Raw genomic sequence first — 26,000 nt, 5'->3', positions numbered from 1 at the left:
ATAAAAGTGAATTCACATTAAATATTTGGTGCTGAGGGCCTTCCAAAGCTATGGGAAAGGCACCTCAACAAAAGCTCCATTTTACAGGAAGACTTTTCCCAAGAGATTCTCTAATGCCTCTGATACCTGAAGAGACAACCCCATTCAAAGAACTACACTTAATTTCTAGTGCATTTAAAAGTTGTTAATATATTTCACAGCTTTGCAGTAGGATATGGAGGCAGAACAGAAGACAGGAGGAAGGCAAGTTTAAAGCATAGTTTATTAATTTCAAGCAATTGCCACTTCTCAACATCCTCCACCCACATTACAATTTTACACAGGCTGTAGAAGATCCCTCTATCTCCAGCAGTATCACAGTCTGGTCTGCCTTCTGTATGGGGGTCAATATACACATAAAGGTTCTTCAGAGGTTTAATGCCACTTACCCTATGCATGGAGATAAAGTATCATTAAAAAGGTTTTAAAGGAATCATTATCTTCTATGAAAAACTCTTGAACAGTAATTAATTTTTAAACTAAGTAGTATACACCAAGGTAATAAAAACACATTCTAACTCCACAGGGCTGGAATCTTGTTTTTTCTGAAGGCTTGGAAACTGAGTATGTTAAATGTGAAGCTCCTTGTCACCATGAGGGAGAAGGAAACAGAAATCAGCACAGTAGATTTAGCCAAACTTTCTATATGTAGGACCTCTAGCAAAGACATAAATTAAAAATTTGTGCTCAGGAGGAAAAGGTAAGTTATCCTCCATATTAGATGAGCTGAGAAATTGTTCATTCTGTTGCACAGCTGTTCTGTTTGCACCCAGCCACAACCATGAGAATTCAGCTGACTGTAGTGGCGGCCACAGCTACTCTCCTCAGAGACCTCAGGCTACAGGGACAGGCGTTGCCCAAAACTGGAGGGGGGGCTTAACGGTGTCAAAAACTCCTCAAGCCCAGAGATTTTTGAAGCCAGAATCAAAGATTCTCTACTGTTGTCAACAAGAAATATCAGCTGGATGGGGGACTGAAATCCACTTTTTTTTTAAAATAACCACTGCCAGCTATTGTCTGTAGGGATAATTAAGTTTGACAGAGTTGAAATAAATAATGAAACTACTCAAGTTAAAGAAAAAAGTGCATCACCTGCTTAAATGTTTTCTGGTTAACACATTTACATTAACCAAATATAATGGCCTGTTTTTTCCCCTAAATGTAATAGATTTTGTAGTGCTCATTCTATCATTTTAAGAAAACTACATTTAAAGAGTAATGCTAGTTTAACCTGCACTTAATTGCAATAAAAATCTCTCCAACCAGAAACAAAACAATCTATGTAACAAATTTTAATACAGCAAGTATGTTTCAGGAATTATCAGTAATGCAGCAGTGTTAATCAATTCTAAATTGAAATGCTGGAAATTAAAAGATTAAGACAGAACTAGATGAAGAGTATTTTTCATATCTTTTATAGGACAGAAACCTTTGTTCATGTCTTCTGGTAGCCTTCATCTTCTTTTGAGCTGCACCTACAACACAAAGAACAAGTAAACGAGCAACTTTATGCTTCTCCAGAGCAGCTTAAAACAATTCTGTAGGCATTAAGGGGCATCTTTTCTACTGCTTTGTTTCACCAACTCATTTCATTGTTTCATATTCCTATTTTAATAAAGTACAAAGCAACAGAAAGAATAAGCTATTACTACATCTGTGTAAAAGTGCCCTCAGAAGTGCTGCCTATGTTGTAAAAGTGCAAGTTACACTTGCTGTATTTAACTAGCAAGCAACTGGTGTTTCACTAAACATGAAAGCTAACTTCTTTAATTTCCTGTATGAAAAAGATATCTCAATATGTAGAAATAGGGAGAGATTGGTTTTTATCAGGGATTTTACAATATAAATTGAGAAGAGACAGGTTGAAGGTTCCAGATAGGTATACAAAATCACCCATCTCCTGCTTGTTTTCGTAGTTCATTACACCTCCTCGGTGGGGTATTCCCCACCAGCAGAATGACCTGCTTTGTGGCATTTTTCCTCATTCTTGAGTGCACTAAGAGTGCATGACTGTTGCCATTATGTACCTAGATGGATACAAAAATCCTTCTTAGTTCAAAGTATTATCAAGTACGTGAAACCAGTGGGGTTTTCACAGACTGTCAGAATATATTAATAAAAAATGAAAAGATGAACTTTTTAACATCGTCAAAGAGAACATTAAAACAGCAGTATGGACCTGAAAAGGTTGTTTCTGTTTTCCTCACCCTGTACAACCAACTCAATTGTCTCAAGCTCTTTTAACTTGTTGCTAAATGTTTATCTACACATGCTGTCAGAAATAACCTTGTTAGGAAGGTGAAGTTGGTGTCTCAGCAAATCAGACCCATGGAGTAGGCGTTGAGTGGCCTGTGACTCGCTTTCCTTTTTTCTCTTTCAGCACCATCAAAAAGGAAAAGTGAGAAAAACAGCACAAACATTAGTTAAAGCCTGAATTTAATCCCATGTCCTACAGGAATAATTTCATTACAATGAAAGCAGACAGACAGTATCTGTAGGGTTTTTTGCTTTGTTTTTAAGCAGTGATAATTATATATCCAATTAATATAGCCTACAGCTCCCCCAAAGATCGTAACATTTAATAATCCTTTTAATTAAATGATTAATAAGAAATGCAGGGGCGGGTCTTACAAATTACCTGATTTACCATCACTGAAGACAGATTCTTTTAAAAATGGCTACAAATGCCTTGTTCACAAAAGACTTTATTATCTAATGATGCATACTGAAAACATACAGAAATCTGCATGGTCCACTTTACATGCAGCAGAACAATCTTCACTTTACAATAAGTAAGTGTCAACTGTTTTATGCAAGAGACAACACTTTAAAGTCACATTTCTTAAAGAAAAGCTTCATTTACAAAAGAAATAAAAGGTAAAGAAGCAATTACCGCTTTTAAAAAGCAGCTGCTTTGTTCAAGAGTGGAAGGTTTATGCCTGTATTGAAAGACAACATGATCACAAATAATGAAAACAATGAACAAATGAAACACTTTTAGCATAAAGCAGTACACTTTCAAAATGACATACAAATAGTTAAAAATTATGTTGTCTATCTATCCTTTAGATATAAGGTCTTTCGAATGAGATCCCAACATATGTAATTACTAAATGAAAACTCTTCTGTAAGTACTGGTTCTATGTCATAGTGAACTGTATTTAACAAAATGTATACAAAGTCTATAGCAAGTTGATTAAAAAAACTAAAGTAATAAGAAACAGTACACTGAAGGCGCTCTATCCATCAAGTGCGCTCTCTCCCAGTTTTAAATGTGATGAACAGAACAGAAGTTGTAACTATGCCACGGTTGCAATGCCAGAAAATAAAACAAGATCATTTCTCAAACATGCAGGGAATTCTGCCACAATGCTATTGTCTCTCATTTGTCAGTTGTTCCAGTAAAATAACAGCTTAAACACCGGTGATGTTGATGGGTTAGCTTACCTTCAGTGTACTGAAAGTTGTACACAACCTGCTTTAAAAGAGGAGACCATCCCTGCGGGCAGGCTCAAGAAGGAACAGACCCCCTTCGGCACTGACTACACCAAGGGCATGCTGCTGTGGCCTGCACACACACACCTAGGAAAATGTGAATATAAACAGCATTTATGCTGGCCATTTTGTAAAGACAAAAATGAAGCCAAGTCTGCTAAAAACAAATCAACCACCCAGTATTACTGCTCTCTTTTTTTTTTTCTTTCTTTTTTTTTATAACAGATGCTTTTTTCTTTTTATAATATATACGAACTGCAACCATATACATTAGCATTGTACTTTTGTGCAGTCTTGGCAATTAAAACAGTTCTACAGTGAAAATTTTCACATAAGACACAAAACAGAATTACTCTAACATTTCTAAAAGAAATATCAGCCTTGATGTTAATTCAAATGTATCATTTCTTCCTCAACTTTGCAGGGGAAATATTTATGTTTATATACATTAATAACTGCTGTGAAATTTCTTCAGTCTTTGTATCTTAATTAATCAAACCCTTTGAACTTCTTCATCTGGTTTAAATTTTCTCCTGAATGAAGGCGTGCTGCAGAGCCTGGTTGATGCTAATCCGTTTAGCTGGGTCTAGCATTAGAATCTGGTCCAACAAGTCCTTAAGCTGGTGCACTTTTTTACGCTGGTCTTCAGGGAGTCGTTGGCACCCAATCAAGTCTGCTAATAGGTCCTTGGTTGGATTAATGGTGCTCATAACAGTAACCTTCTCCTACAAACATAGAAATGGTAGCCTTGTAGAACAGAAGTAATGCACAAACCCCTTATCCATCCCTTTTACAGAGCTTCAGCTGCAGCTTTTCAGCAGGCTTGTCTTGTTTCTGAGCAGCAATCCTGCCCCCATATAACCTCATAAAATCGTCATGTGCAGAGAAAAGAGTGGAAAAAACACTCTGGAGGGGGAGGCCACAAACACAGGTTCACACATGAACCTAACATCCCATAACTCAGAACATGGAAGTCCACGTGGAAAGTTCCCACATCTGACCACTATTTTGTGATTCTTAGGTATGTCAAAATGGTACCAAAATTAATAGAGACTTCATACAATATAACCATATCATACTAAACGTCCTTCTACAAAATAAAGGCAGAATTTATTTTATTAGCAATTTCAGGACAGATTATATGGAGATACCCTGTATATCTACCAGATTAAATTTAGTTTTCTTAATCACGTTCCTACATCGCAGGGAAAAAAAAAATTTCTTTGGCAATTTTATAACTATGTAATCTGTCCGTACTGCTGCAAAAGGACTTCAATAGTTTATAAAATTTAGTTTTTAATTAGGAAGCCAAGGTACATTTGAAAGACCATGTAGCAGGAAAGCCTGGAAAAAGAGTGATGGGTTGGTCAACACATGGAGGACTTACCCTTTCCGTCACTTTATCTACTTCTATATACATAAAGTTGAGATTTTGATCAAAGTGCTGATCTTTGAACACACCTTTTCGAATCATCTGGAAAATGAGGAAGAGGCAAGAGTTTCAGGCAAGTTCTCTCTGTCTTACACATTTCACAATTAACATCAACATCTATTAATTTGCTAACATTAGTAATTTAATACTAATAAAAAAAATACCAAAGGACAGGACGAGGTGTTGAGATTGAATACAAAGATACAGTTCAAACCCTTTGAAAAAGGACACAGTATCTTTCATTGACTTACGCTTTATTTTCAGGTCAGTGCTTAGAAGGTTTCTGCTTTCACTTTATACTTAGTCTATGAAAAAGAAGCTGTATACTTTCACTTCATAAGATTTTAAATCAGTATAAATTACACAGTCAGAGCAAAGTCTAGTATTTACTGTTAAGAAAAAATGTGTATGATTAACAAACAGAATTCCAGGAGAACAAAGACGGTATGTTCTACTGTACATTAGAGCAGTTTCATATATTAAGTACTTATTTTTCTTACCTTGTTTGGCATCTTTCCTTTGAGATCCATGGCAAGTTTCAACATATGATTATTGGTTTTGCCAGGAAACAGTATTTTTCCTGTATAAAGCTCATATAATGTGCAGCCTACAGACCACATATCTATACCATAGTCATAGATTTTTCCTATAACTGAAACAGAGCAATTCCAGTTAATTCCATAAAAGCAGACTTTGATATATATCACAAAAGCAGATAGATGAAAAAATTCTGATTTGTAAACTGTATTGGTGCTGCTCTTCTAGGGAATAAAAAGCTACCATAAAAGAAGGACATAAACCTTTTAGCTTTTGAAGTACCTCTATTTTAGAAAGGGAGGCTTTTACCTAACATCTAAACTGATCAGCTTTAAATTAGCAAAAACCAAGAAGTCAGAACAATACCTCTAAATTGAAACATAACTATAACCCATCAGAATGACTTCTCATTGAGCTAATCACTAACATACATGAAGAGTCGCACGAACGTGCTTTTAAAGTCTGAATTTTTGACAGCCATCATATTCTCAGAGTCATGTCTTGCTAAGACTAGAGAATAAATTCAAGTCAAATTTTCATCTGCTAATACTGGCACTTGCTGGTAAGTGATAGATGTAGCTAATCCAAAATGTACTTACTGATTTCTGGAGCTCGATAAAATCTGCTAACTAGATAAGGTGTGATGTCGTTATCTGCGACATGTGAAGCTGAGCCAAAATCACAAAGCTTTAGTATCGTTTTAGACTCGTTCACCTGCAAGTTAAACATAAATATCCATTAGCACTATTTGTGGACAGAACTGATAACAGAACTGTAAAAGAAACTACACATTTAAGTCAGAGACAGGAAAAACATTCAGCCTTTAAATTGGAAGGTCCTTCCTCTCTATATTCTAAGACAATTATAGAATTTGCTCAATATGAAAGTGAGAGTTAATGTCTTCAGATCCTACAAAATCCAAAAAAATGTCAGTTTCATGTACTTTTCAAGGATGTACAAAACATCCTTGGTGGACCCAGATTTCATTCCAGATACTGAAATTTTACCGATTTAGACTTGCAACTCCAGTATCCAGAGTACCACTTTTAAAACAGCATATTATTCACATCTCATTCTTACATAGTAGATTTTACTGCTGAGATAGTAATAAGAAAACATTTCAGATAAATTAAAAATCTGAGTTTGTCACAGGGATGATGTCCAAAAAAAACCAAAGGAAACCACTGTATTCCTCTGATGTATCTCTCACGCCCTACCAGAAAAGAGGCATTAAAGACCTTTCCCCATTATCTCACTCACATAAACAAAATCTCCATTCAGACTCAAACAACCTGCTTCCATTTTGCAGAAAGCAAGAACATCTCTCAACTATTGATGGGAAAATTTGAAATCATTCTCCTGTAAGACAATGTCCTGCTTTGGAAAGTCTGCTTTCTATAAAGATAGAAGGAGATGAATGTTTGTTTGAAAAAGATTTTATTTAGATGCTGTGTTGTATTCCTTTACTATTTATACCACATACCATTTTATATCAAAGTGTGAACCCTTAACATTTTTAGTAAATTTGACTTCACCTAAATTAACAGAATGATATAATTTCAAATACTTCATTTTACGCTACAGACCATGCAAAAAAAGAATTTTAATTATTAGTTACTTACCAAAATATTATCTGGTTTAATATCTGCATGTAGGATATTGCATCTTTTAAGAAGTTTTAAAGCCAGGAACAATTGCTGGCTGTAAGAACGCACAGCTTTAATGTGCAGTCCAACATCTTTCCCGTACTTCTTCAACACCTCTCGTAAATTCATACTGTTAAGGGAAAGGGGGAAAGAAAGAATTGGAAAGAGCTTAACAGAAAAATTCCTAAATTCTATGACAAGCTTGAACAAACCAGATAGCTTTACATTATTTTTTGAGAAATGTAGCATTCAACATTGCACTCTGTGAGCTACAGAATTGAAATAAAAAGGCTGGTCAATCAGATCTGTCTTACGCTGTGTAATTACTTACTACACTGGACTTAGTTCAGAGCATATCTTTTTGCACATGAACAGCATTTTCTAAACAACTGTAAACCCTTTGTACTCGTTTTTTTCAGAAATAAATGAAAAAGAAAGCACGCAAAAGATAGAAGCTGAGGAGATTTTTTTGGTGACCTAAGCAGCAGATAAAAAGACCATCATTCCATGACAAAAACATAACTGGACATAAATAAGGTAAAAGTGTGTTATCAAGATAGTGTAGCACAAGACAATAATTTGTTCTACAGCTTAATAATGAGATAGGATAGTAATCTCAGAAAATTTGCATTGTTGCAGTATATAATTTATCTTCACCCCAAATATGGCAAAACTTAAAATATAACATGCACAGAAAACTTAGGATTTGAACAACTGATGTCGCTAGGTAGGAATGGGGACTAAGGCATTAAATATATCTGATCTACCATAAAACAGTATCTACAATCAACCTGTCACAAGAGCTTAATTACTTGAACAGAAAGTGACCATGCAAGAATCAGTGTAACAACTTTCTCCCTAAGGCTGCTACTGTATGTGTACTCTTTACAGGATATACAGCATTTCTTCAATCTCTCTGGGAATGCATCTTAACACAAACCCTTAAAAAGAAGAGCTATGAAAACTAATAAAAATACTGACATAAATCATTAAGAACAAAAAATCATTAAGATCAGTACTAGTGAGATGAACCATCTTTAATACATTATCTTGTTTCAAGTATTTCCCAGGCAGAAAATTCACAACAGCTAAAAATAAATCAGAAATAGTCCACTAGTCTGTGAATTTGTGCCCACAGACAATTTTTTTTTTTGTTTCCAAGTTCCTTGCATTCTTAAATTTTGGCACTAGAGCAAGGTATCAAAATAACAGCCAAATCCAGACAGGTAAAGAACATACAGTAGTACTTTACCTTTGACAGAGAACCCCAAACATTTATCATCTTACCTGAGTGGCTCAAATACCAGACAGAGATGTTGTTTGTGGTAGAAATGCCTGAACAACCGTAGACAATGAAACTTGTCATCAGGATCAGCATCATTGAGCTTCTTTAAAAATTCCAGTTCTTTTAGGCCAGTTTTTTGCCTGAAAACAGAGAAATGTGACTCTAAAACAAAATCAATTAAATTCTAATATCTTTTTAAATCTAAACATTCACTTGTGTGGCTATAATTATCTAGGAAGGAGAAGTGTCTTGTCAATACTTAATGTACCACAGCTGAAAAACCAAAATCACAACAACAGTTTGCTGTCAGTGACTACACACTAGGTAAGTTTATTTAATTCCTGGAGGTTCACTGTACCTTTGCAACCTACTTATCCTTTCCTCACTCTCAGCTGCATCTAAGGCTAGAACTGTATTTTGTCCTGTAACATGACAAATTTCAAACAGCACTCACTTGAGAAATTTACTTGCTTAAAAAGTGCTTTACCACATACAATAGTATTAAAAGACTTAAACTGAACTGACTATGCATTCAATTACACATCCAAGCATCTTACCGATACAACTCACCAAACTAAAACAGCTTATCACCCCCTCCTTTTGCCTCTGAAACTTTCTGGATACTTATTCACATAACTAAAACAAATCCAGTTATACACACAGTAAGACAACTTTTAAAACTTCCAAGATAAAATACATGGAAAAAATTTTCATTTAAGTTGTCATTAACAGAAGAGGACACAAGAAATTACTGTATAAATACTTCAACAGATGGTGAAAACAAGTACTGTAGACAAGTCAAGTCCTCAAATGACATAGTTTAAAAGATCTTACTTGTTAATGTTCACTCATTCTGAAAGACCTCTTTTTTTTTGTATTTCAACAGTGAGAGTACCATCTCTTTTTATGTATCTTATATACATGCAAATGTTTAGAAAATATACAAAAATAATTACACGTATGGAGATATTTTTGTAAGTTGCAGATGATTGACTGGGATCCAACCCACAGCCTGCCAAATGGATTTGGTCCATCAAACCAAAATTTTTACATTTCACAACTCCCATCTCAAGAAACGTAGGTCTCATAATTAGCTGTAACCTTGTTTCTTGCTATCACTGTTCCCTGCAGTTTTGCAAATGAGAAAGTGCCTGACAAAAATGCAAATACCCTTTTTCCTGTGATAGCTGTAAAGAAGTGTGGATACATAGTCTTCAAGCGCTTCCCATTATCTGGCTCATATTAGCAGAAAAGGCAGGAATCACAGCTGTGATCTGTTACTTCACTTGAAACAGGGAGATCTAAATCACACCATGAAAAACTTCCAACTGTTCCACATGCTTTATTACCATCAAAAAACCCCATTACTTACATAAGTTCATTGTTCCTGATGATTTTCACTGCTACTTCTTGGTTTGCTCTGGCCATGTCCCTGGCTCGCACTACGTTGCTGAAGACTCCCTGACCAGTGTAACCATAGACATTGTAACGTTTATCTAGAACTTCACCTATATTAACACCTGAGAGATAAAACCAAGCAAATTCAAGTTACGAAGGATTAACATAATGGCACTTTTTAAGAGAAATAAACCATTCTCTATCATTACAAAATATGAGAGCAAATAGCAATATCCTTTAATTTCATGGCATACAATGTTTTGTATCACCTAGCTTTATGGAAATTATGGGGAACAAAGGGTGAGTCTCTAAGTCTGGAGTCCTTTCAAAACTGGGGTTAAGACCTGCATGCTTGTTTCATCCATTACATTACACTCTCAGAGAGGGATCTGGGATACATCTACATTAGAACAACATTTCAATACTCACTCAGCACCCTCACTCTACCTGTCCTTGCAGATAGACAAACACAACTTACGGTAATAGCCTTCGGCATCTGTCCAGTTATCCCTGAGATTGGGGTTTTCTTTGAAGTCTTTTCCAAACCCAGCAGCCCTTAGACGAGCACTCTGAAATAAAAAGTAACAGCTTTGCTTGCAAGCTCCGTATTTTTCTTTGATGTTTACTTCCCAAAGCCCTTTTTCCCTACTGAAAAACTCTTCTCTCCACAATTCAAACACACTTATCTTGCAGGAGAGAGAAACAATGTTATTTACATACCAGTATCTAAAGACTGATGCAAGGAAAGAGGATGAGATCAACCAACAGAATTATTATTCATATTCACACGGAATTCATATAAGTCACATTAGAATGCACATTTTGGACCATCTAAGTATGACTTCTACAGTAAGTTTATAGCAAAAAAGTTCAACAGTTATCAAGGAAAACACAACAGTTTAAGCCTTGAATTTCTGTTCATTACATGCCACTTGTTTCTTACTGTAATACATACTACCATAACACTTCTACAACTGCTATTGTCATCTCTTAACAGACTGGGCAATATTTTAACCACAAATTCAAAACAATGAGTAGTAATGTTTATCTTCAAGCGAACAACACTTTCTGGAAGGGGGTGCTGCTCATTACAAGCCATATAAAACCCACTTGTAACTTCTGGGCTTTTAAAAATGCACCCTCACACACACACTACCCTTCAAGTATTCATCTTTTTCCAGGTCAGAGGGATACCAGTGTTACTAGAGTAAAACCACAGCCTGTGTTATATCTACCATCAAAATCTTCCAGTTAATTTTGCCTTAAGTTAAGAAGAAAGTTCTTTAGTTATTCCTCAGTGTTGTGCATCAGCAACAACACAGACGATTTATAGAGAATGGCACATAAAGTCTTGAAAGTAGTCACTGGACTGCCAATATCTGAGGGTCATTGCAGCACATTTAGAGAAAAGCTACTGAAAAAGAGTTAAAGTAAAACCAGGAAATGTTATCTCTTCATCCCAAAAAATCTCCAAACAAACCACCAGATTACTCCAACATAGAGAGCATCATTAGCCAATTACAGTATTTTACACATTTTTTAATTAACCATACATGAATCCCTGGAAAAAGCTTATATTTAGAACACTGCAACATGGTAACAATAATAAAAAGCTGAACTTATAAATAGATTCATGTTTTTACCATGTGCCATTGGTAAATTTACAGCAGTTAAACTCCACAGTTGCTAACTCTGGTAAAACTGACACTAATTTCAGCAGGTTTTATTTCACCAAATACTAGTTAAAAAGCACTTTGCCTGCCTTGGCTGACCAAAAGATTAAGAATATACAAGTAGCACATGCTTTTACAAATCAAAGTTCTCACAATCCTCAAGTTCTCACAATCCTCAAGTGACAGTGACTCTAACAAAAATCAAGCTGAAAAACCCCATACATTTCATCTCCAAGAATTACCTACATCAAAGTATGCAGCAAACATATCATCTGATTCTGTGAACATATCGGGAGCTAGCAGCTTCTTCTGAGATGAACCTAAAATGAAATTCAGATCACTCAACATGAAAAAGACACCAACGATAACTCTGTTGCCAGTATACTTTGGCACTTGGTATCTTTACAACATAGTGTAAGATCAGTACATTGGCAAACAGGTAGCTCTACTAATGTTTCTAGCAAATACCGTTTCACATTCTAGAATATAAAACTCAGACTAGTTAAGTTCTTCAAACAACTCAAAAATTTATCTCTCTTTGAAAAACTATGCGCAATAGCTTTCAAATAAGCATAGCAGAAAGAAAAAACTACATACTTACATGCTCCCTACTATAATGACTATGTATATATGTATAGAAAGAAGTATAAAATTACTATGTGTCTATAGAAAAAAATACAGTTATATTTTCAATACACAAGTTCAGGCTTTTCTGCTAATCACAAGTTATTATACTAAAAGCCAAAGTTGTAAAGCCCAGAAATTCTTTCTTTAGAAAATGTTTTCTCCAACCCTGCTAAAAAAGACCCAGTGTGCAGCTTTTTTCAAACACAATGTTTACTATTGTGTTAAAGAGAAACAGTTTTGTTATGGGCAAGATAATCCCTTTCTCACCTTTTAATCATCTTTAAATCCCAAAGACATTTTACTTGGTTGATAAGATAAAAGCAAAGAAATATAAATTAAGTATACATTAGTAAAAGCAAGCAACCTTCAAACTATTTCATTCATGCACACATTATGGCAGCCCTCCATGAACACGGTAAACTGGAGACCCTCTTATCATTACACAATGAAGAAAAATAAACAGTTAATTCACCTCAAAGGCTTCAGGTCTCATGATGCACAAGCCCCTTCCATACCAATTAACCAGACAGCATAAAAAATCATCCAGCATGCTGATATGACTGTTTCAAGGTATAGATCTGTCACCTGACACTTGTGGGGAAGCAGTTTATACCACTGTTTTGAGCTACAGACCCTTCTAGAAAATTCCTCCAAGTTTTCCTTAGTTCCAGTTACCTGTACGGGGCTACAATGTGTTATTGACTAGTTTCTTAGCAACTTACTACTCTGGCCCTATAAGAGGTCAGGATAGAAATAAAAATTTACTCTTATGGAGGAAGATAACCCACTGGTTTCAGCTGTTGTTACAGCCACCTCCAACACAAAAACCTACCACCCAGATGTGAATGTAACTTTAAAAATCTTTTCTACATGTGGAAAATGCCTAGGTAGTTAAGACTTGACTTTTCATATGCTTTAATAGACAAAATTAGAGAGCAGTACATGCTTTGACAAAATAGGAAAAACACATTGTCTGTTAGACATAATAAGCCTGAACTTGTGGTATGCAAAGAAAGCCCTAAAATATTTATTTTCACCAATGTGGCAGGAGAACAATTTGAAAACATACAGCTCAAGGGAATGCCAGGATAAACTAAAAAACCGTACAGCAGTCCCAAAGAGATGCAGCTTTATTATTCTGAAGAGAAGCATCCACTAGAGACAGCATATTTAGTCCCCAAAGACAGGTGTGGCACAGGACATGAAATACAAACTAACTGCAACTCTCCCTCGAGGGGCTGGGTAGGCTCCACAGCCCTCATTAAACATTGCTTTTGCAATTCAACTGTAGAGAAACCAAAGCAGCTTGAACTAGCTCAAATACAACCACACAGCAACTGCACACACCTCTCACTACTTGGAAGATGTACAGTAATCCACTTTCAAAAGACAAAAAAAGCAGCAGACTTTCAATATTACAGGGTGTGCTGGGAGACCTACCATGTTCCTTTTGCTGCAGCTGGCAAAAGGCAGGTTTTATCAAAATTTATTTCATTTTAACATGGCTGTACAACAGAATACATGATGGGGGGAACAGAAAAAAAATACCCATTTCAGCAATTAGCTATGCTGCTAAAATGGACTTACTAGCAATGACCCTCAAAAGCTTTACTCATTCTAAATTACTACAGATTCACCTATATTATTCTGTCACGGTGGCTTTGACCAAAAAAAGGTATAAAAGGAGCATAATTTCCAACCCTCACAAAATAAAGTCTAGGACTATACTAAGTTTCTAAGAAAACAACTTGCCTGAGTGAAAAGAAAAACTTGGAAAGGTAATTCTTAACCATAGAGACAGATATCCTTGTTTGCTCTTCCAAATGTAAAGCACAAATTGTGTTAAGAGTTACCAGAAATATAGAGAACGTGTTCCACTCATATTATCCTTCCTAATGAGGAAGCTTTATTTTAATTTAATGTTTTAAGCACCGTAATATTTGCGAAAACATTCACAAATTCCATTCAAAAAGTCAATCTACTTCCTAGTCTGGAAGTATGTAAGTAAACTAAGCCAAGTGTTTGAGCTTTCATAAATTGCACTAGAGAGATTTCAGAATCTTACCATTGTTCTGTTCAACTGTCATGAGGTTGTGCTTGGCTTTCACTGATGCCTCAAATGTATCCACATTTTCCCGTTCATACTCCTTAACATCAGCAGCAACTCTTTCTAGGATGTCGTCAGGAGAATTTGAGCGACTACGCGTACTACTCTGAGGGCTGCTTGGTTCAGATGGTACAGATATGTTACTGTCTTCTGTCTGGCCTTTGTATTTCTAAAAAGAAATTTAGTTTTTAATCTCACTGTTATAATTTATGACAATTTAAACATTTTCATATCCACCCCTTCAATGGTTTGGGCTGTCAGGTGAAATATTAATCTTTGCTTTTATAATCACCTATGTCTATAAAGACAACAGATTATTTTCAGAATAGGATATAACTTCTGAAAATTCAATTTGTCACAATGCACCACAGTCCAGACCGTAAGACTGAAATATTCATGTGTGTTCTTTAGGTCTTTACATTTCTGTAAAAACAGATTATTACCCAATATTAACTATTTAGTTATACACAACAAAATGTCAGCAGCAACAAATTTATTACTAAACCATCCTGGCAAGTCCGGGTCGGCTGTTGTCTGTCTCTGCCCAGACACGCGTAGGATGGTTCGTTCCAATCAGGCTTCAAAAGACCAGGCTGGACTCTCAGGTTTCTGGTCTTCAAGGTTGCTTATTATTTCTTATCTACAAAGTTTTCTCTCTGCCCAGCCAGGATCTGACCAGCAAGGCAGCCAAAGGCACTCTGACCGCCCACAGGGCAGTCGTGTCTTTTTATAACAAAACCTACGTAAATCATATTTACCTTTTGTCCCCAATACTTATCATCCTTACTAGCAAGTGTACCTTCACAAAGAACCTATCAAAAAATATCTGCGTCACACAGAAAATGGAAGACATGAAGAAGGAAGAAGAACCATGAGATTGGCCTAAATTCCTCCACCTTGTCTCCATAACCCCCCTGTACCAAAACCTTAAAACCCGTGTTTTACCTTGTAATTATATTATTTCTATACCATTTAAACCCCAGTGATTCTCATATACTCATATGCAGGTGGCACATCCCTAGAAGGGTCAAAATCAAGCCACCAGGCATTTTTGGCAACATTCCAAGACCTCTGAGCCCCTCCCAAGGGTTCTCTTGGTAGCTCTGGACATCTGGAGCGATGTGCTGAATCCCACACTGGCACACAAACACTGAAATACAGTCTTTGATGAAAAAATTACTTATTTTATATCCTACATTCTAGAATATTTCCCAATTTTATTAGTGTTATGCTACAGGAAAGTAGCCTTTAAATTCAGTTTTTTTAATGTGAACTATAAATCCTATTTATTCATTTGTGTTGAAAAATTTCAGAAGCATTAAAAACCTTCATCTTTAAAATTTTTGTCACCCTTAGGTACTATGAAATTGTACAGATCTCACTTCCTATCCCAAAAGGTAAAAATCAAGATGAAGAAATGCTGCTACCACTCAGTTGTGTCTGTTGAACTATTCAATAATACAAGCAGAGGTTTTTCCATTTAAGGAATTCAGCTCTGCGATTTGCTTCCGGCCTGCACCAACATCAGGTGTAACCAGTCTTTAAAAAGAATTTATATGGTTTGGCTCAGTCATAGTTCTGAAGGATTTTACAATGGGCTTTGCATAAAACTCAAACCATGAACAGTATTTTTAGTGCTATTTAAAATAAGCACTACATCAAAGCCAGTAATTTTGTACCTGATACTAAATAAATACACTACAGCATTTTGCTTGCTATGTTCCAGTTGAGTAGCAAATCCCACCTTTGAAAAGAAATAGCTGACTCCTATTGTACAGTGACACCCCCTCTGGCAACGGCTTCTTTCAGGGGTTTTGATCCCACATTACACCTGTGATTACTGTTACCTTGTTACTGGAGTAAGAAGTTCACGCAATTCACATGTACTTTTAAGGAGGACACCATGACAGTGGCTTTACATAATTTTGGAAATTGACAAGGACAACTTCTACTTGAAACAAACTGACCAGTTACGTTAATTGATATAGAACTTCCTGTTACACTGATGTTATTGTGATACAGCTACAGAAAAAACCTACAGATAAAGGTAACTGAAGAACATTATTAACATGTCTTAAGACCATCAGAGAATGTTTAACTGGAGCAAAAAATGACTGACAGAAGAGTCACTTCAATTTTAAAAGCAATGCTGTGACAATACAAGTGTAGAGTTTAAGAGAGACTAACATTTACAATGGACTAACTGGAAAAATACAGCAACAGGAATTACTATTGTAATGCAGCAATAGGCAAAGAGCCGTCCATTACCCTGAAATTTTACACTAAAAACACAGAATTAGTTCCTGTAACCATGTACCTGAACAATTGCTTGTCGCTGTAATCTCCTTTGTCTTATCTCTGCTTCTTCATCCTCTTCTTCCAAATCAAAGTCTTCAAGACTACAAAAATATGATTTTTATTATAACTTCATAAACATATAATTATGTACTGAATTTTACCAAGTGCAGTTGCTTGGCATATAAAGCACAGAATATATTAAACAATAGCTGTTCAAGTGACTCAGAAAGCAATGCAGCATATCCCACTGCATATATTTACATTTCCTTACAAAGAAAATTTATCTCTTGGTATCTCATTGAGACTTTCTGCATTCTATTTTTAATTGCAAACAATTAACAGCCCTCTTCTAAAAGACAACAAATAAACAAAAAATCCTTGCTCCTTTTCACTGCAGCATCATTTTTCCTTAATAATTTCATTAAGAATGCATACTCTTGCAAAATTGAATAGGCAGATGTTTAGGAAATATAAACACAATTTGCAGACAGCAGTTAATCGTTTCAGCTATTAAAGCTTTTCCTCAAGCAGTAAGCTTTAGTAAGCAGACCAAAAGTTTTCACAAGATCCTGATCAGGTTGAATTTAAAAACCTAATGATACATCCTCCCCACAGGTCTGCCCACTAGCCAACAGGTCTTGTTATTTTTGTATATTCCAACGTTTTTCAAATTCTCACAACACTAATTGGACAAGACCACAAATACAAAGATATGATTATGGTTTTAGGTGACAACTTAAAACTACACCATCAAGATAAATGTTAGTTCATTCTTGGTATCAGTGGAACTGCAGATTATAAATAATCAGTGTAAGTTAGAAATATAGTCTTACTTTTCATCTGATGAAGACTCCTGTTCAGCTTTCATGCCCTCAGAAAGACTACCTTTAAATTTGTCTTCTTTAACTTTGCTTCTGCTTCGACGTCTATGGCCACCACGTGACCTGGACCTCCTTCGAAGGCGAGATCTACTTCTCCGGCCTCTGTCCCTGTTTGATAAGAACAAGGGATTTGGATTTTGAGTTGGGGGGTTGTTTTGGTTTTTTTAAAAAAAGAAGGAAAATCTTTTCAGAAAACATAGAGACATGAAATGATTCCAAGTAATAAAACAATTTTATTCATGGAGAACAAAATGAATTTAACTGTGCTAGCAGATATTAATATGGACAAAAAAACCCCAAAACCATGGTCTCTTTACACATATGATAGCAATCCTTATTCTTCTTGTAATATCTTGGAAAATACACTTAACAACACAGGGTGTCCTTACCTCCTCCGAGGAGATCTACTCCGCCTCCTGGGAGATCGGCTACGTCGAAGGGGTGTTCGAGATCTCCTCCTAATGGGGGACCGAGATCTTCTTCTGGATGGGGACCATCTGCTGGGTGGGCTGACATCCTTGGATCTTTCACGCCTAGACAAAATGTCATCCCTGGTCCGTGTTCTTAAAACAGAGGAAGAGAGTGGTAGTAAAAATCAGGAGCAAGCTGAAAACAAAAAAATTATTCCCTCTAAAAACTCACTTGAAAAATTTTACTGCAGGTGAGGGACCACCAGATGGGCTTCTGAGGGAGGGATGGATAAGTAGGCTGCAGAGCTGGCTGCCCTTCCTGTGTGTCTCTCCCCACCCTGGGAAGCATGCGCCCATGCAAACAACTAGTTCAGGACAAGTCTGGAAACAGCTCATTAATTACTACCATGCAGCTAAGAGAGGTTTTAAAAAAAGCTTGTGTTTAGGTCTTACATAAATAGTGGCCTGTTTTCACTTTTACCAGACACAGTACTGAAACAATACATAAACCCCAAAATCTTATTCTTGAGAATTATTTCACCAACTTCCCACCATGCTATTGAAATTTAGGCTTAGGATCATGCTATTTCACCGAACTGACAACAATGTCTGTTTTAATTTGAGCACTACAACTGCATGGCTTCAACATTTCACACATTCTAAAACAGCAGATGAAAACCAGAATTCTTAACTAAAATCGAAACTATCCCTTCTCAAATAAAAAAATAATTCAAGGCTGATACTATATACACTCTTCAAAATTTCTTTATTCTTGCACAAACAGATTATTCTCACAATTATTCAAGAAAAAAAATCCTTGATGGGATTAAAAAGCTTAACTGCATGACAGCAAGAGGTCAGTCAAAAACTGGAAAGAATATAAATTACAAATTCAATAACTACTCTTACGAGGCTGCATTAGAAATACTAAAATAGTTTCACCCTATTTCAAAGGAAATGTTGCTACCCTATTTTTTTCCTGCTCCTTATTTTTGATTTTTTTTTTAAATTAAGTTGGAACAACTTGGAATTACAGGTGTTATATCTCATCAATAAACAAAATATCTTAGGTCTGAAAGACTAATTCCACTCATTCTGCGACTTTTTTCATTTGTTTTGAGACTGCTACATCAGTTTCAATTACTTTAACTAGAGACAATGGTCAGACATACAGAACTGATGCAAAATAGTACACAGTGAGGCAAAAGGAAAATTTATGCATATGCAGAGTACTGGCAGTTTCTACAATGAATTACTGTACTCAAATGCTGAAGCAGGCCAATACCTTTAGCCCAATTAATTTATATTATGTTCCTGTGAACAATATTACATAAAAAGGCACAGGATGAAGAGTTCCAGGCTTCCTGACTAGCAGAGTTGTTGTACTGCCAAAACCTAATCAAAATATCTGTTACAAAAAATAAATTAGTTCAGAGATCACAAGGGTGAGATAAAAAGTGGAAGATTATTAAAAATTCATAGTAACATCACATAATGAGTAACTTCAGTCAGAGACCTGAGAAGTATCTTACAAGATTAGAACACTGGAAACAAACTTGAAAAATGAAATTACTAGGATTTTTTTGTTAAAACTGTTCATTAAAGCTCCTGAAATTCTCTGGGAGTTTGAGTAATTACAAGTAGTTAAAACCCAAACACAGGTGGAATTAATTCAGATATCTTACAAGGAAAGATTATTTCTGCTGATCTGCAAACACCTCCAGCAGAAAATATTTTAGTAGTCCCCCACTCACATGCTGCTCACCACGCAGTTACAGAAGTATGACTTTGACAGCAAAATTCTAGACACATGCATCACTTGAAATAAGTGTCTAGACAACCAATTCAAGCTGGCTGCAATGCAAGCTGTCAAGAAAAATGAAAACTGAAAGATGCAAAACGTTGCAGAGGAAAAGTCAACTACTATGCCAGAAAAACTCAGTGGTTGGGCCGACACATTCCTGATTCACCAGAAAGCAGCCAGACAAACTGGTAGCATTTACAATACTCACTTGATCAGGTTAGCATCACTGGGGCCACTCTCCAAAGTACCCAAAGATACCTCATACGTGAAACCAGAGTAACCTTCAGTGATTCAGGCTGAAACTTTCATATTTTCAGGTGCCAATTCACTAAGCTTTGTGGTTCCAATTAATTTTAAAATTGATATTTCTTAGTTCTCAGCCCGGGTGAAGCTAAACCCCCTGATACAAAGTTTTAAATTATTTATTATCCACTGCTGAACTTTTCTGACTCTTAAACTTCTTACAGCCAATGAATTAACTTCCAAAAATGCACACACTCATATTGTTCTCTTCTTGGAAACTCGCTATCCAGGCTTTATTAGCTTTCAAATTTCAAGGTAACTGCTTTCATAGGCTAAATCTGTCTTTTTTAAAAAATGCCAATCCTACACCAATACAATAAATAGTTATCCACCCTTCTCCTTTAAGTGTATGCAAAATATGATAATTGCATACGGCAGTCCAATAACAAAGCAACATTACCCTTACACTAGCAAATGAAAATCTACAATATTTTGAAGAAAAAAAAAAAGACTCTGAGAAGGACATCTTGCTATAAAAACTGGCTTACATTCACACATACTGACTATCATAAGGGCATTTTTTGAGGGGAAAGAGGGGTTAATTATCCACTTTTAGCCAACACTAATATGTAACACTTAAGAGGATTCTCACTCCACAGAAGTTTCAGAATGCAAAAGAACTACTGACAAAGAAACCAAATAGAAGCCAAATTTTGAATCCAACCAGCGATAAAAAGGAGAATACAGCTACAAAACTTGTTCCCAGTAAGGGTGTGAGCAGCAAGTAACTCAGAACTTTAACAACCACAAGATGAATTTGCACCTCTGACAGCTGGCAAGAACAGTCTTTAAAAAAAACTGAATACATAGAAAGGAAGCTCATGATATAATGTACTATCTGATTACCTTTTTTAATACCTATTTTCTGAACAAAATGAGGAGATAAACTCCGAACTAGAAGATAGTTCATCCCGTAACGCATTTTTGTGGTGGCTCATGACAAATTTAAGTTACCTGGGAGAAGAAAGACGCCTCCTTTCTGATTCTCTTCTTTTTCTTTCTGCAGATCTACTCCTCACTCTTCTAACCGGAGAGCGGGTTCGAGAGGGGGATCTACTCTGTTTAGATCTACGGTCGTTAAAGAGAGGGGATCTGCTTCTTCTTGACTTTTCACGCTGTTTGGGAGATAAGCTTCTCCCTTTTGGGCTGCGGCCAGGTCTTCTAGGGGACCTGTTCTCTTTCCCTGAAGAAGCATCTTTAGAAGGAGATTTAATTGGCTTTTTTTCTTTGTCAGTCTCTGATCTTCTAGGTTTTCTATCTTTGGATCGTGATCTTCTATCTTTGGATTTGCTTCTTAGTTCTGCTGGAGATTTAGATTTTCTACCACGATCTCTGCTTTTGCTTTCATTTACAACTGGAGACTTTCTGCGGTCTCTTGATTTACTTTTATCATCAGCCTTATTTCTATCCTCTGCAGGAGACTTAGACTTTCTGTTTTTCTCCTGAGATCTCCTCTTAAGTATTGGAGACCTAGATTTCCTTGTCTGATCTTGAGACTTACTTCTCTTATAAGGACTTTTGGATTTCCTCCTTTCTTTTGACTTGCTTCTAGTAGTTTTCTCCTTAACTCCATCAACTCCTGCCTTGGCTTTCTTTTTGTCAGATCTGTGCCTAGTCCTTTCTTTTGATTCACTCTTACTTGCTTTCTTGGAACTAGTTTTATTGTCCACAGGTTCTAATTTCCCCTTAGTATTTGACTTTGCTGTAGGTCTTGTTCCATTTCGTGCTTTTTCATTAATCTCCCCCTCTTCTTCAGATCCTGACTCATAACCTTGTAATATTAATCCCATCCCAGACTGGACTTTTCCTTCCATCAATTCATTTTCAAGTTCAGCTTTCAGCAATGCTCTTTGTTTCTCTAAGTCTTCCAGAGGAGCCAAAAAATCAATTTTAGTTCTTTTAGCTGGTCCATCTTCTTTGTCAGAGGCATCAGCCACCTCTTTCCATTTATGTTTCTTATGTTTGTGTCTGTGTTTATGTTTTTTGTCCTTGTCATCTTCTGAAGAATGTTTGTGTTTCTTGTGTTTACTTCGGTGTTTGTGTTTCTTTTTTTTGTGTCTGCTGTGCTTGTTCTGAGGTTGGTCTGCCTCTGACACTTCCCCATTTTCTTCATTCACACTTTTCTCGGATGCCTCAGCATCCTCAACCCTGCAAAAAATAAAGAGATCAGTACTATAAACTCACTGTAGTCCTTTATCTCATGTTAAATAGACAGCCTTTTATGACAGAAACTAACTGGCATTTATTCACCTACCTTTGGGACAATTAAAAAAGCACCACTAATTTAAGTAAGTTATAACAGGAGACGCACAGCCTCAGGAACAGGCAGCTATGGCTGCAGAAGGAAATAGTACAGAGGGAACAGACAGCAAAGGCACTGACAAAACCAAAACTGTGCATGGAATCAATGCTTATGCCTTTACATCCAATTCTGACCTATCTGTTAATAGCATACAACAGTGCTGAAGATTTATTTGTCAGTACCTCATCATCTATGTCACTTTCTGCTCCACTCCAATGCCTAACCCAAGCTATGCCTTTTACAAGTATTTCCAAGTGGCAGAGAACAGTTGTGCTACAAAGATCAAAATTTATTTCAAGGCATGATGCTGACCACCTTATGAAACCTTCTTGCAATATCTCATCCAGAGCTGACTCTCTTAGCTGCAATTTTTTTCTCTAGGAGTACACACCTGTTAGAAACTCAAGAAATGTTCTTACAGATTTATATTATTTATGCAATACAGGAAACACTATTGAGGAATAGGACAAATTAAGGAAATCTAATTTCAGAGCAGCTTTCTGATAGTATGCAGCAGATTAGTAGCTTCAAAAAAATGTGGTAATCTTGACACACATAAAATGCCATTGACCAAAGCAGCTGAAAATAAGTCTACAGCAGGTTATTAAAAAAATTATATACAGTGTTTCTTCTAAAACGAGTATTTTCGATTAACTATAACGTCTCCAAATAGTAGCTTTAAAAAATATAAAATTCAGTCCTGATGTTACATATTCCCTTGTATTATCCTCCACAGCCATTGAAACTGGCTTAGCAATAGGGGTTTTTAGAGTGTTTAGCAAATTCCTCCCAATCTCCTTCTGAACATCAATTAAGTTACTGTCTGTTAATACAGACATTTGCCTTTTGAAATAATATTACAGGTACCAGAGCTCACCTTTCTACAAACCCACCCCATCTAAACGACAGCTCTGAAATTTACTAGTTACCACTTTAATAACTTAAACATAGCTCTTTGCTGTATACTAAGCCTCCACAGGTGAAAAGAAATCCCCCAAACATGACAGTCAGCAGCAGGACACCAATGTACACATAAATGTGGAAATTATCTTCTGAACTCTACTGGTTTCAGTTGTTTCTGAAGAATATGATCAATCATCTGATCCAATAAATGTATCAGAGATATTCTAAGCCAGACCTAAAGGACAGCACCACACTATGAATTTGATTAGTGTCTTCCTAATTAAGGACAGGATCTTCAAGCAGCGCGCATTTACTCTCTCCTGCTTGAGTTAAGGCAAATTCTTGTACTAGTAAATAAAGCTGACTTTTCTGCAAAGTACACTAAAATTATTGGCTAAAATTATTTGTTAAAACTTTAGTGCTATGAAATGATGAATGTCAAAAAGGAACAAAGAATATAAAATATTCTTATAAATATTATATATATTCAGTATAAATATTATACATATTCAATATAAAATATTGAGTTAAGAATATAAAATATTCAGAGACTCAACTCAGAATGCTGCTTGTCTTTTATGTTTTTATTACTAGTTCTGTTTATCCAAGGCACACAGAAAGGTGTTTTTCTTAATTGCTACCTCCTGATACTCCACACCATTATGATAAAAGAGTATCAGAACAAAGGAGGAAAAACTGGCTTAAAAAGAGCTTATCTTGCGCTTGGCATTATAAAAAGTCAAAAAAGATGCATTAAATGCGATTTGCCATCCTGAGCAAGTCTATCTGTGACATAAGTGGGGAAATGTGACAATGAGAATTTTAAGGGAACTATGTGCCTTTCAAAATTTCTTTTTGGTTGGATCCAGGATCCAGTGTAAGTCCGCAGTTAGCATGTTAAAGGTACTTCAAGACATTATAAAAATATTAAATACAATACAAATCACATCTGTTCAAGCTGTTCCAGATAAGTCTTCCTTCTCTTAACACCAGAAAGTGACAACAAAATCTTTACGAAAGTTATTTTGCTATTATTTTGGAGTTATGCAATAACCTCATCTTAAATTCTGGAAAAGCCAGCTGGTAGCTAAGGTGCCAGACAAGACACACCACCACAACAGCATCTCAGGCCACTACAGGCTGCCAATACAACTGCCAGCTGTCTTTGTGACTCAACAATAACATGAGGTTGATTAATGTGCAAGAAACAGTTCAACTTTTCTTCATGTACAGGGAACACATCTATTTCAAGTAATTTCATTAAACTATGGCTAAATTTTTACTTCCACTAAATGCTTCAGAGATATAATGACATGGATGAAAAAGCCTTTTAATAATATTTCAGAAGGTGATGAGGCACGTCTACATGTTTAGGCGCTAATGGCTTTAAATAGAGAGGAACTGTGACATGGACTTGTTATAGTCCTACTTTTTACTATTTTTGAATTCACGGAGAAGAATAACAGGAAGTTCATAAGGATGTGCAGTGATTTCACCTATCTTTTCCTTCATACAGGGTTCATCAGCTTCTACAGTATAATCAGCTTCTACCTTATCACTTAACATACAGTATCAGCTTCTACCTTATCACTTAACTTCCTCTCTATAATACTAAATGCTATTCTTCATGTGCATATGTTTTACACGGCTCACATGTACTCCCACTGCTTTTCCTCACCCGTTTTCTACTCCCAGGATAAACAATAAAATCAAGCCTCAAATCAAAACTTTTTAAAGAGAAAAACACATAGAAGGCAGTTCATATGGCTAAAATATTAATGTAGTAAAGACGAGCGATAGAGCAAGCATTATATCGTTAACTCCCAGCAGAATTTCCAGAAGATTGTGTTCACGAGCTCCTGACTGTGGACAAACCCAAACCCCGCGGCACAAACCGGGGCGCCTGGAAAACGCACGCCCGGGAGCCCCGTTCCGGCAGGGAGGCGGCAGCTCGATCTTCGCTTCCCAACGGGAGCCGGGACTTGCCAGTCATTTCGAGGGCTGGAAGGAGGGGCTGGCGGCAACAAATCACTTTCTGCTTCCACCAGCACGGGCACTTTCTACACCGCGAGGGCGGCCGGGGCCTGGGGGAAGGAGGGAGGGAGGGAGGAGGGTTCGCCCCAGGGCGGGCAGCGGCTCGGCGGCCCCAGGGCAGCCCCGCTGGCCCGGAGCCCTCCGGCCCCGCTCGGAGAGGGTGTGTGGGGGCGTGCGTACATTTGAGTGGCGTGGGGGATCCCGGGGAGCGCCGGCCGGGATCGCCCTCAAGGATGCCCGAGCCCTGCGCGCCCGGGCGGGCAGCGGCCTCGCAGCCACGCGGAAGATGCGCATCCCTCCGTCCCTCTGTCCCACGTCCCCCGCACAGGCGGCAACACCGGTTCGCCGGCGGCAATCCCGGTTCGCCGCGGCGGGAGCACCACCAGGGCGGGAAGGCGCACGCGGGACTCCCGGGACACGCGCCCGCCGCCGCTTCCCTTCCCCCCTCCCCCCGCGCGGCCCTCCAGAATCCACGGGCGGATCCAGCGCCCCAGGCCCCCCCGGGCCCCCTCGCCGCGGGGCCAGCGGCGCCTACAGCAACCCCTTTCCCCCGGCGCGGCCGCCTTCCCCCGTCCTCCTCTTCATACCCCCTTCCTCACCACTTCCACCCGGGCCGCTTCTGGTCGTCCCCGTCCCGTGTGTGTATCCCGCCTCCCCAATCCCCTCGCCCGCGCTTCTCCTTCCACCTCCCATCTCCTCCTCCCCAAAGCTGCAGGGCGAGGAACCTCCCCCCCTCCTGCGGGTCCTTACTCGGGCGGTCGCTGCTCGGGCTCGGCCGCGGCGGCCATTTTGAACTTCCGAACTCCTTCGCTGCCGCCGCCGCCGC

The 26,000-nt window shown here is 37.4% G+C and overlaps 1 protein-coding gene across 5 annotated transcripts; it reads right to left on the bottom strand.

Annotated features, from left to right (window-relative positions):
• Positions 1 to 287: 287 nt before the first annotated feature.
• On the bottom strand, positions 288 to 26,000 carry PRP4K (pre-mRNA processing factor kinase PRP4K). 5 transcript variants are annotated; one of them, XR_014616805.1, is made up of 18 exons: positions 25,925 to 26,000; positions 20,890 to 22,083; positions 17,808 to 17,981; positions 17,371 to 17,526; positions 16,557 to 16,638; positions 14,198 to 14,408; positions 11,752 to 11,825; positions 10,311 to 10,401; positions 9,807 to 9,954; positions 8,437 to 8,574; positions 7,126 to 7,279; positions 6,103 to 6,217; positions 5,467 to 5,618; positions 4,922 to 5,008; positions 3,487 to 4,259; positions 2,933 to 2,978; positions 2,326 to 2,412; positions 288 to 1,514 (listed from the first exon to the last, which is right to left on the bottom strand). XR_014616805.1 is itself a non-coding variant. In XM_084222843.1 (15 exons), exons 1-15 carry the CDS (start codon positions 25,960 to 25,962, stop codon positions 4,056 to 4,058), a joined length of 3,018 nt encoding a protein of 1,005 aa, XP_084078969.1. In that variant the 5' UTR covers positions 25,963 to 26,000; the 3' UTR covers positions 2,502 to 4,055. The 5 variants fall into 5 exon arrangements, 1 of the variants encoding a protein (XP_084078969.1); XR_014616808.1 differs by having other exon boundaries at positions 295 to 429; positions 1,469 to 1,514; positions 2,933 to 4,259; XR_014616806.1 differs by having other exon boundaries at positions 288 to 2,412; positions 2,933 to 3,621; positions 3,982 to 4,259.

The sequence above is a fragment of the Fringilla coelebs genome, assembly GCF_963513975.1.
Source record: "Fringilla coelebs genome assembly, chromosome: 1".
In the NCBI taxonomy this organism is placed as follows: Eukaryota; Metazoa; Chordata; class Aves; order Passeriformes; family Fringillidae; genus Fringilla; species Fringilla coelebs.
The sequence above is the reverse complement of the archived record's forward strand: the minus strand, read 5'-3'. Positions and strand labels throughout refer to the sequence as shown.

Excerpts from the sequence above, each read along its gene's own strand:
- PRP4K (XM_084222843.1), bottom strand. The coding sequence starts at position 25,962 with ATGGCCGCCGCGGCCGAGCCCGAGCAGCGACCGCCCGA. Across the intron at positions 17,527-17,807 it reads AGTAGATCTCCTCGGAGGAG|GGACAGAGGCCGGAGAAGTA; the intron begins GTAAGGACACCC and ends CTTATCAAACAG. Across the intron at positions 6,218-7,125 it reads TTAAACCAGATAATATTTTG|GTGAACGAGTCTAAAACGAT; the intron begins GTAAGTAACTAA and ends TTTAACTTGCAG.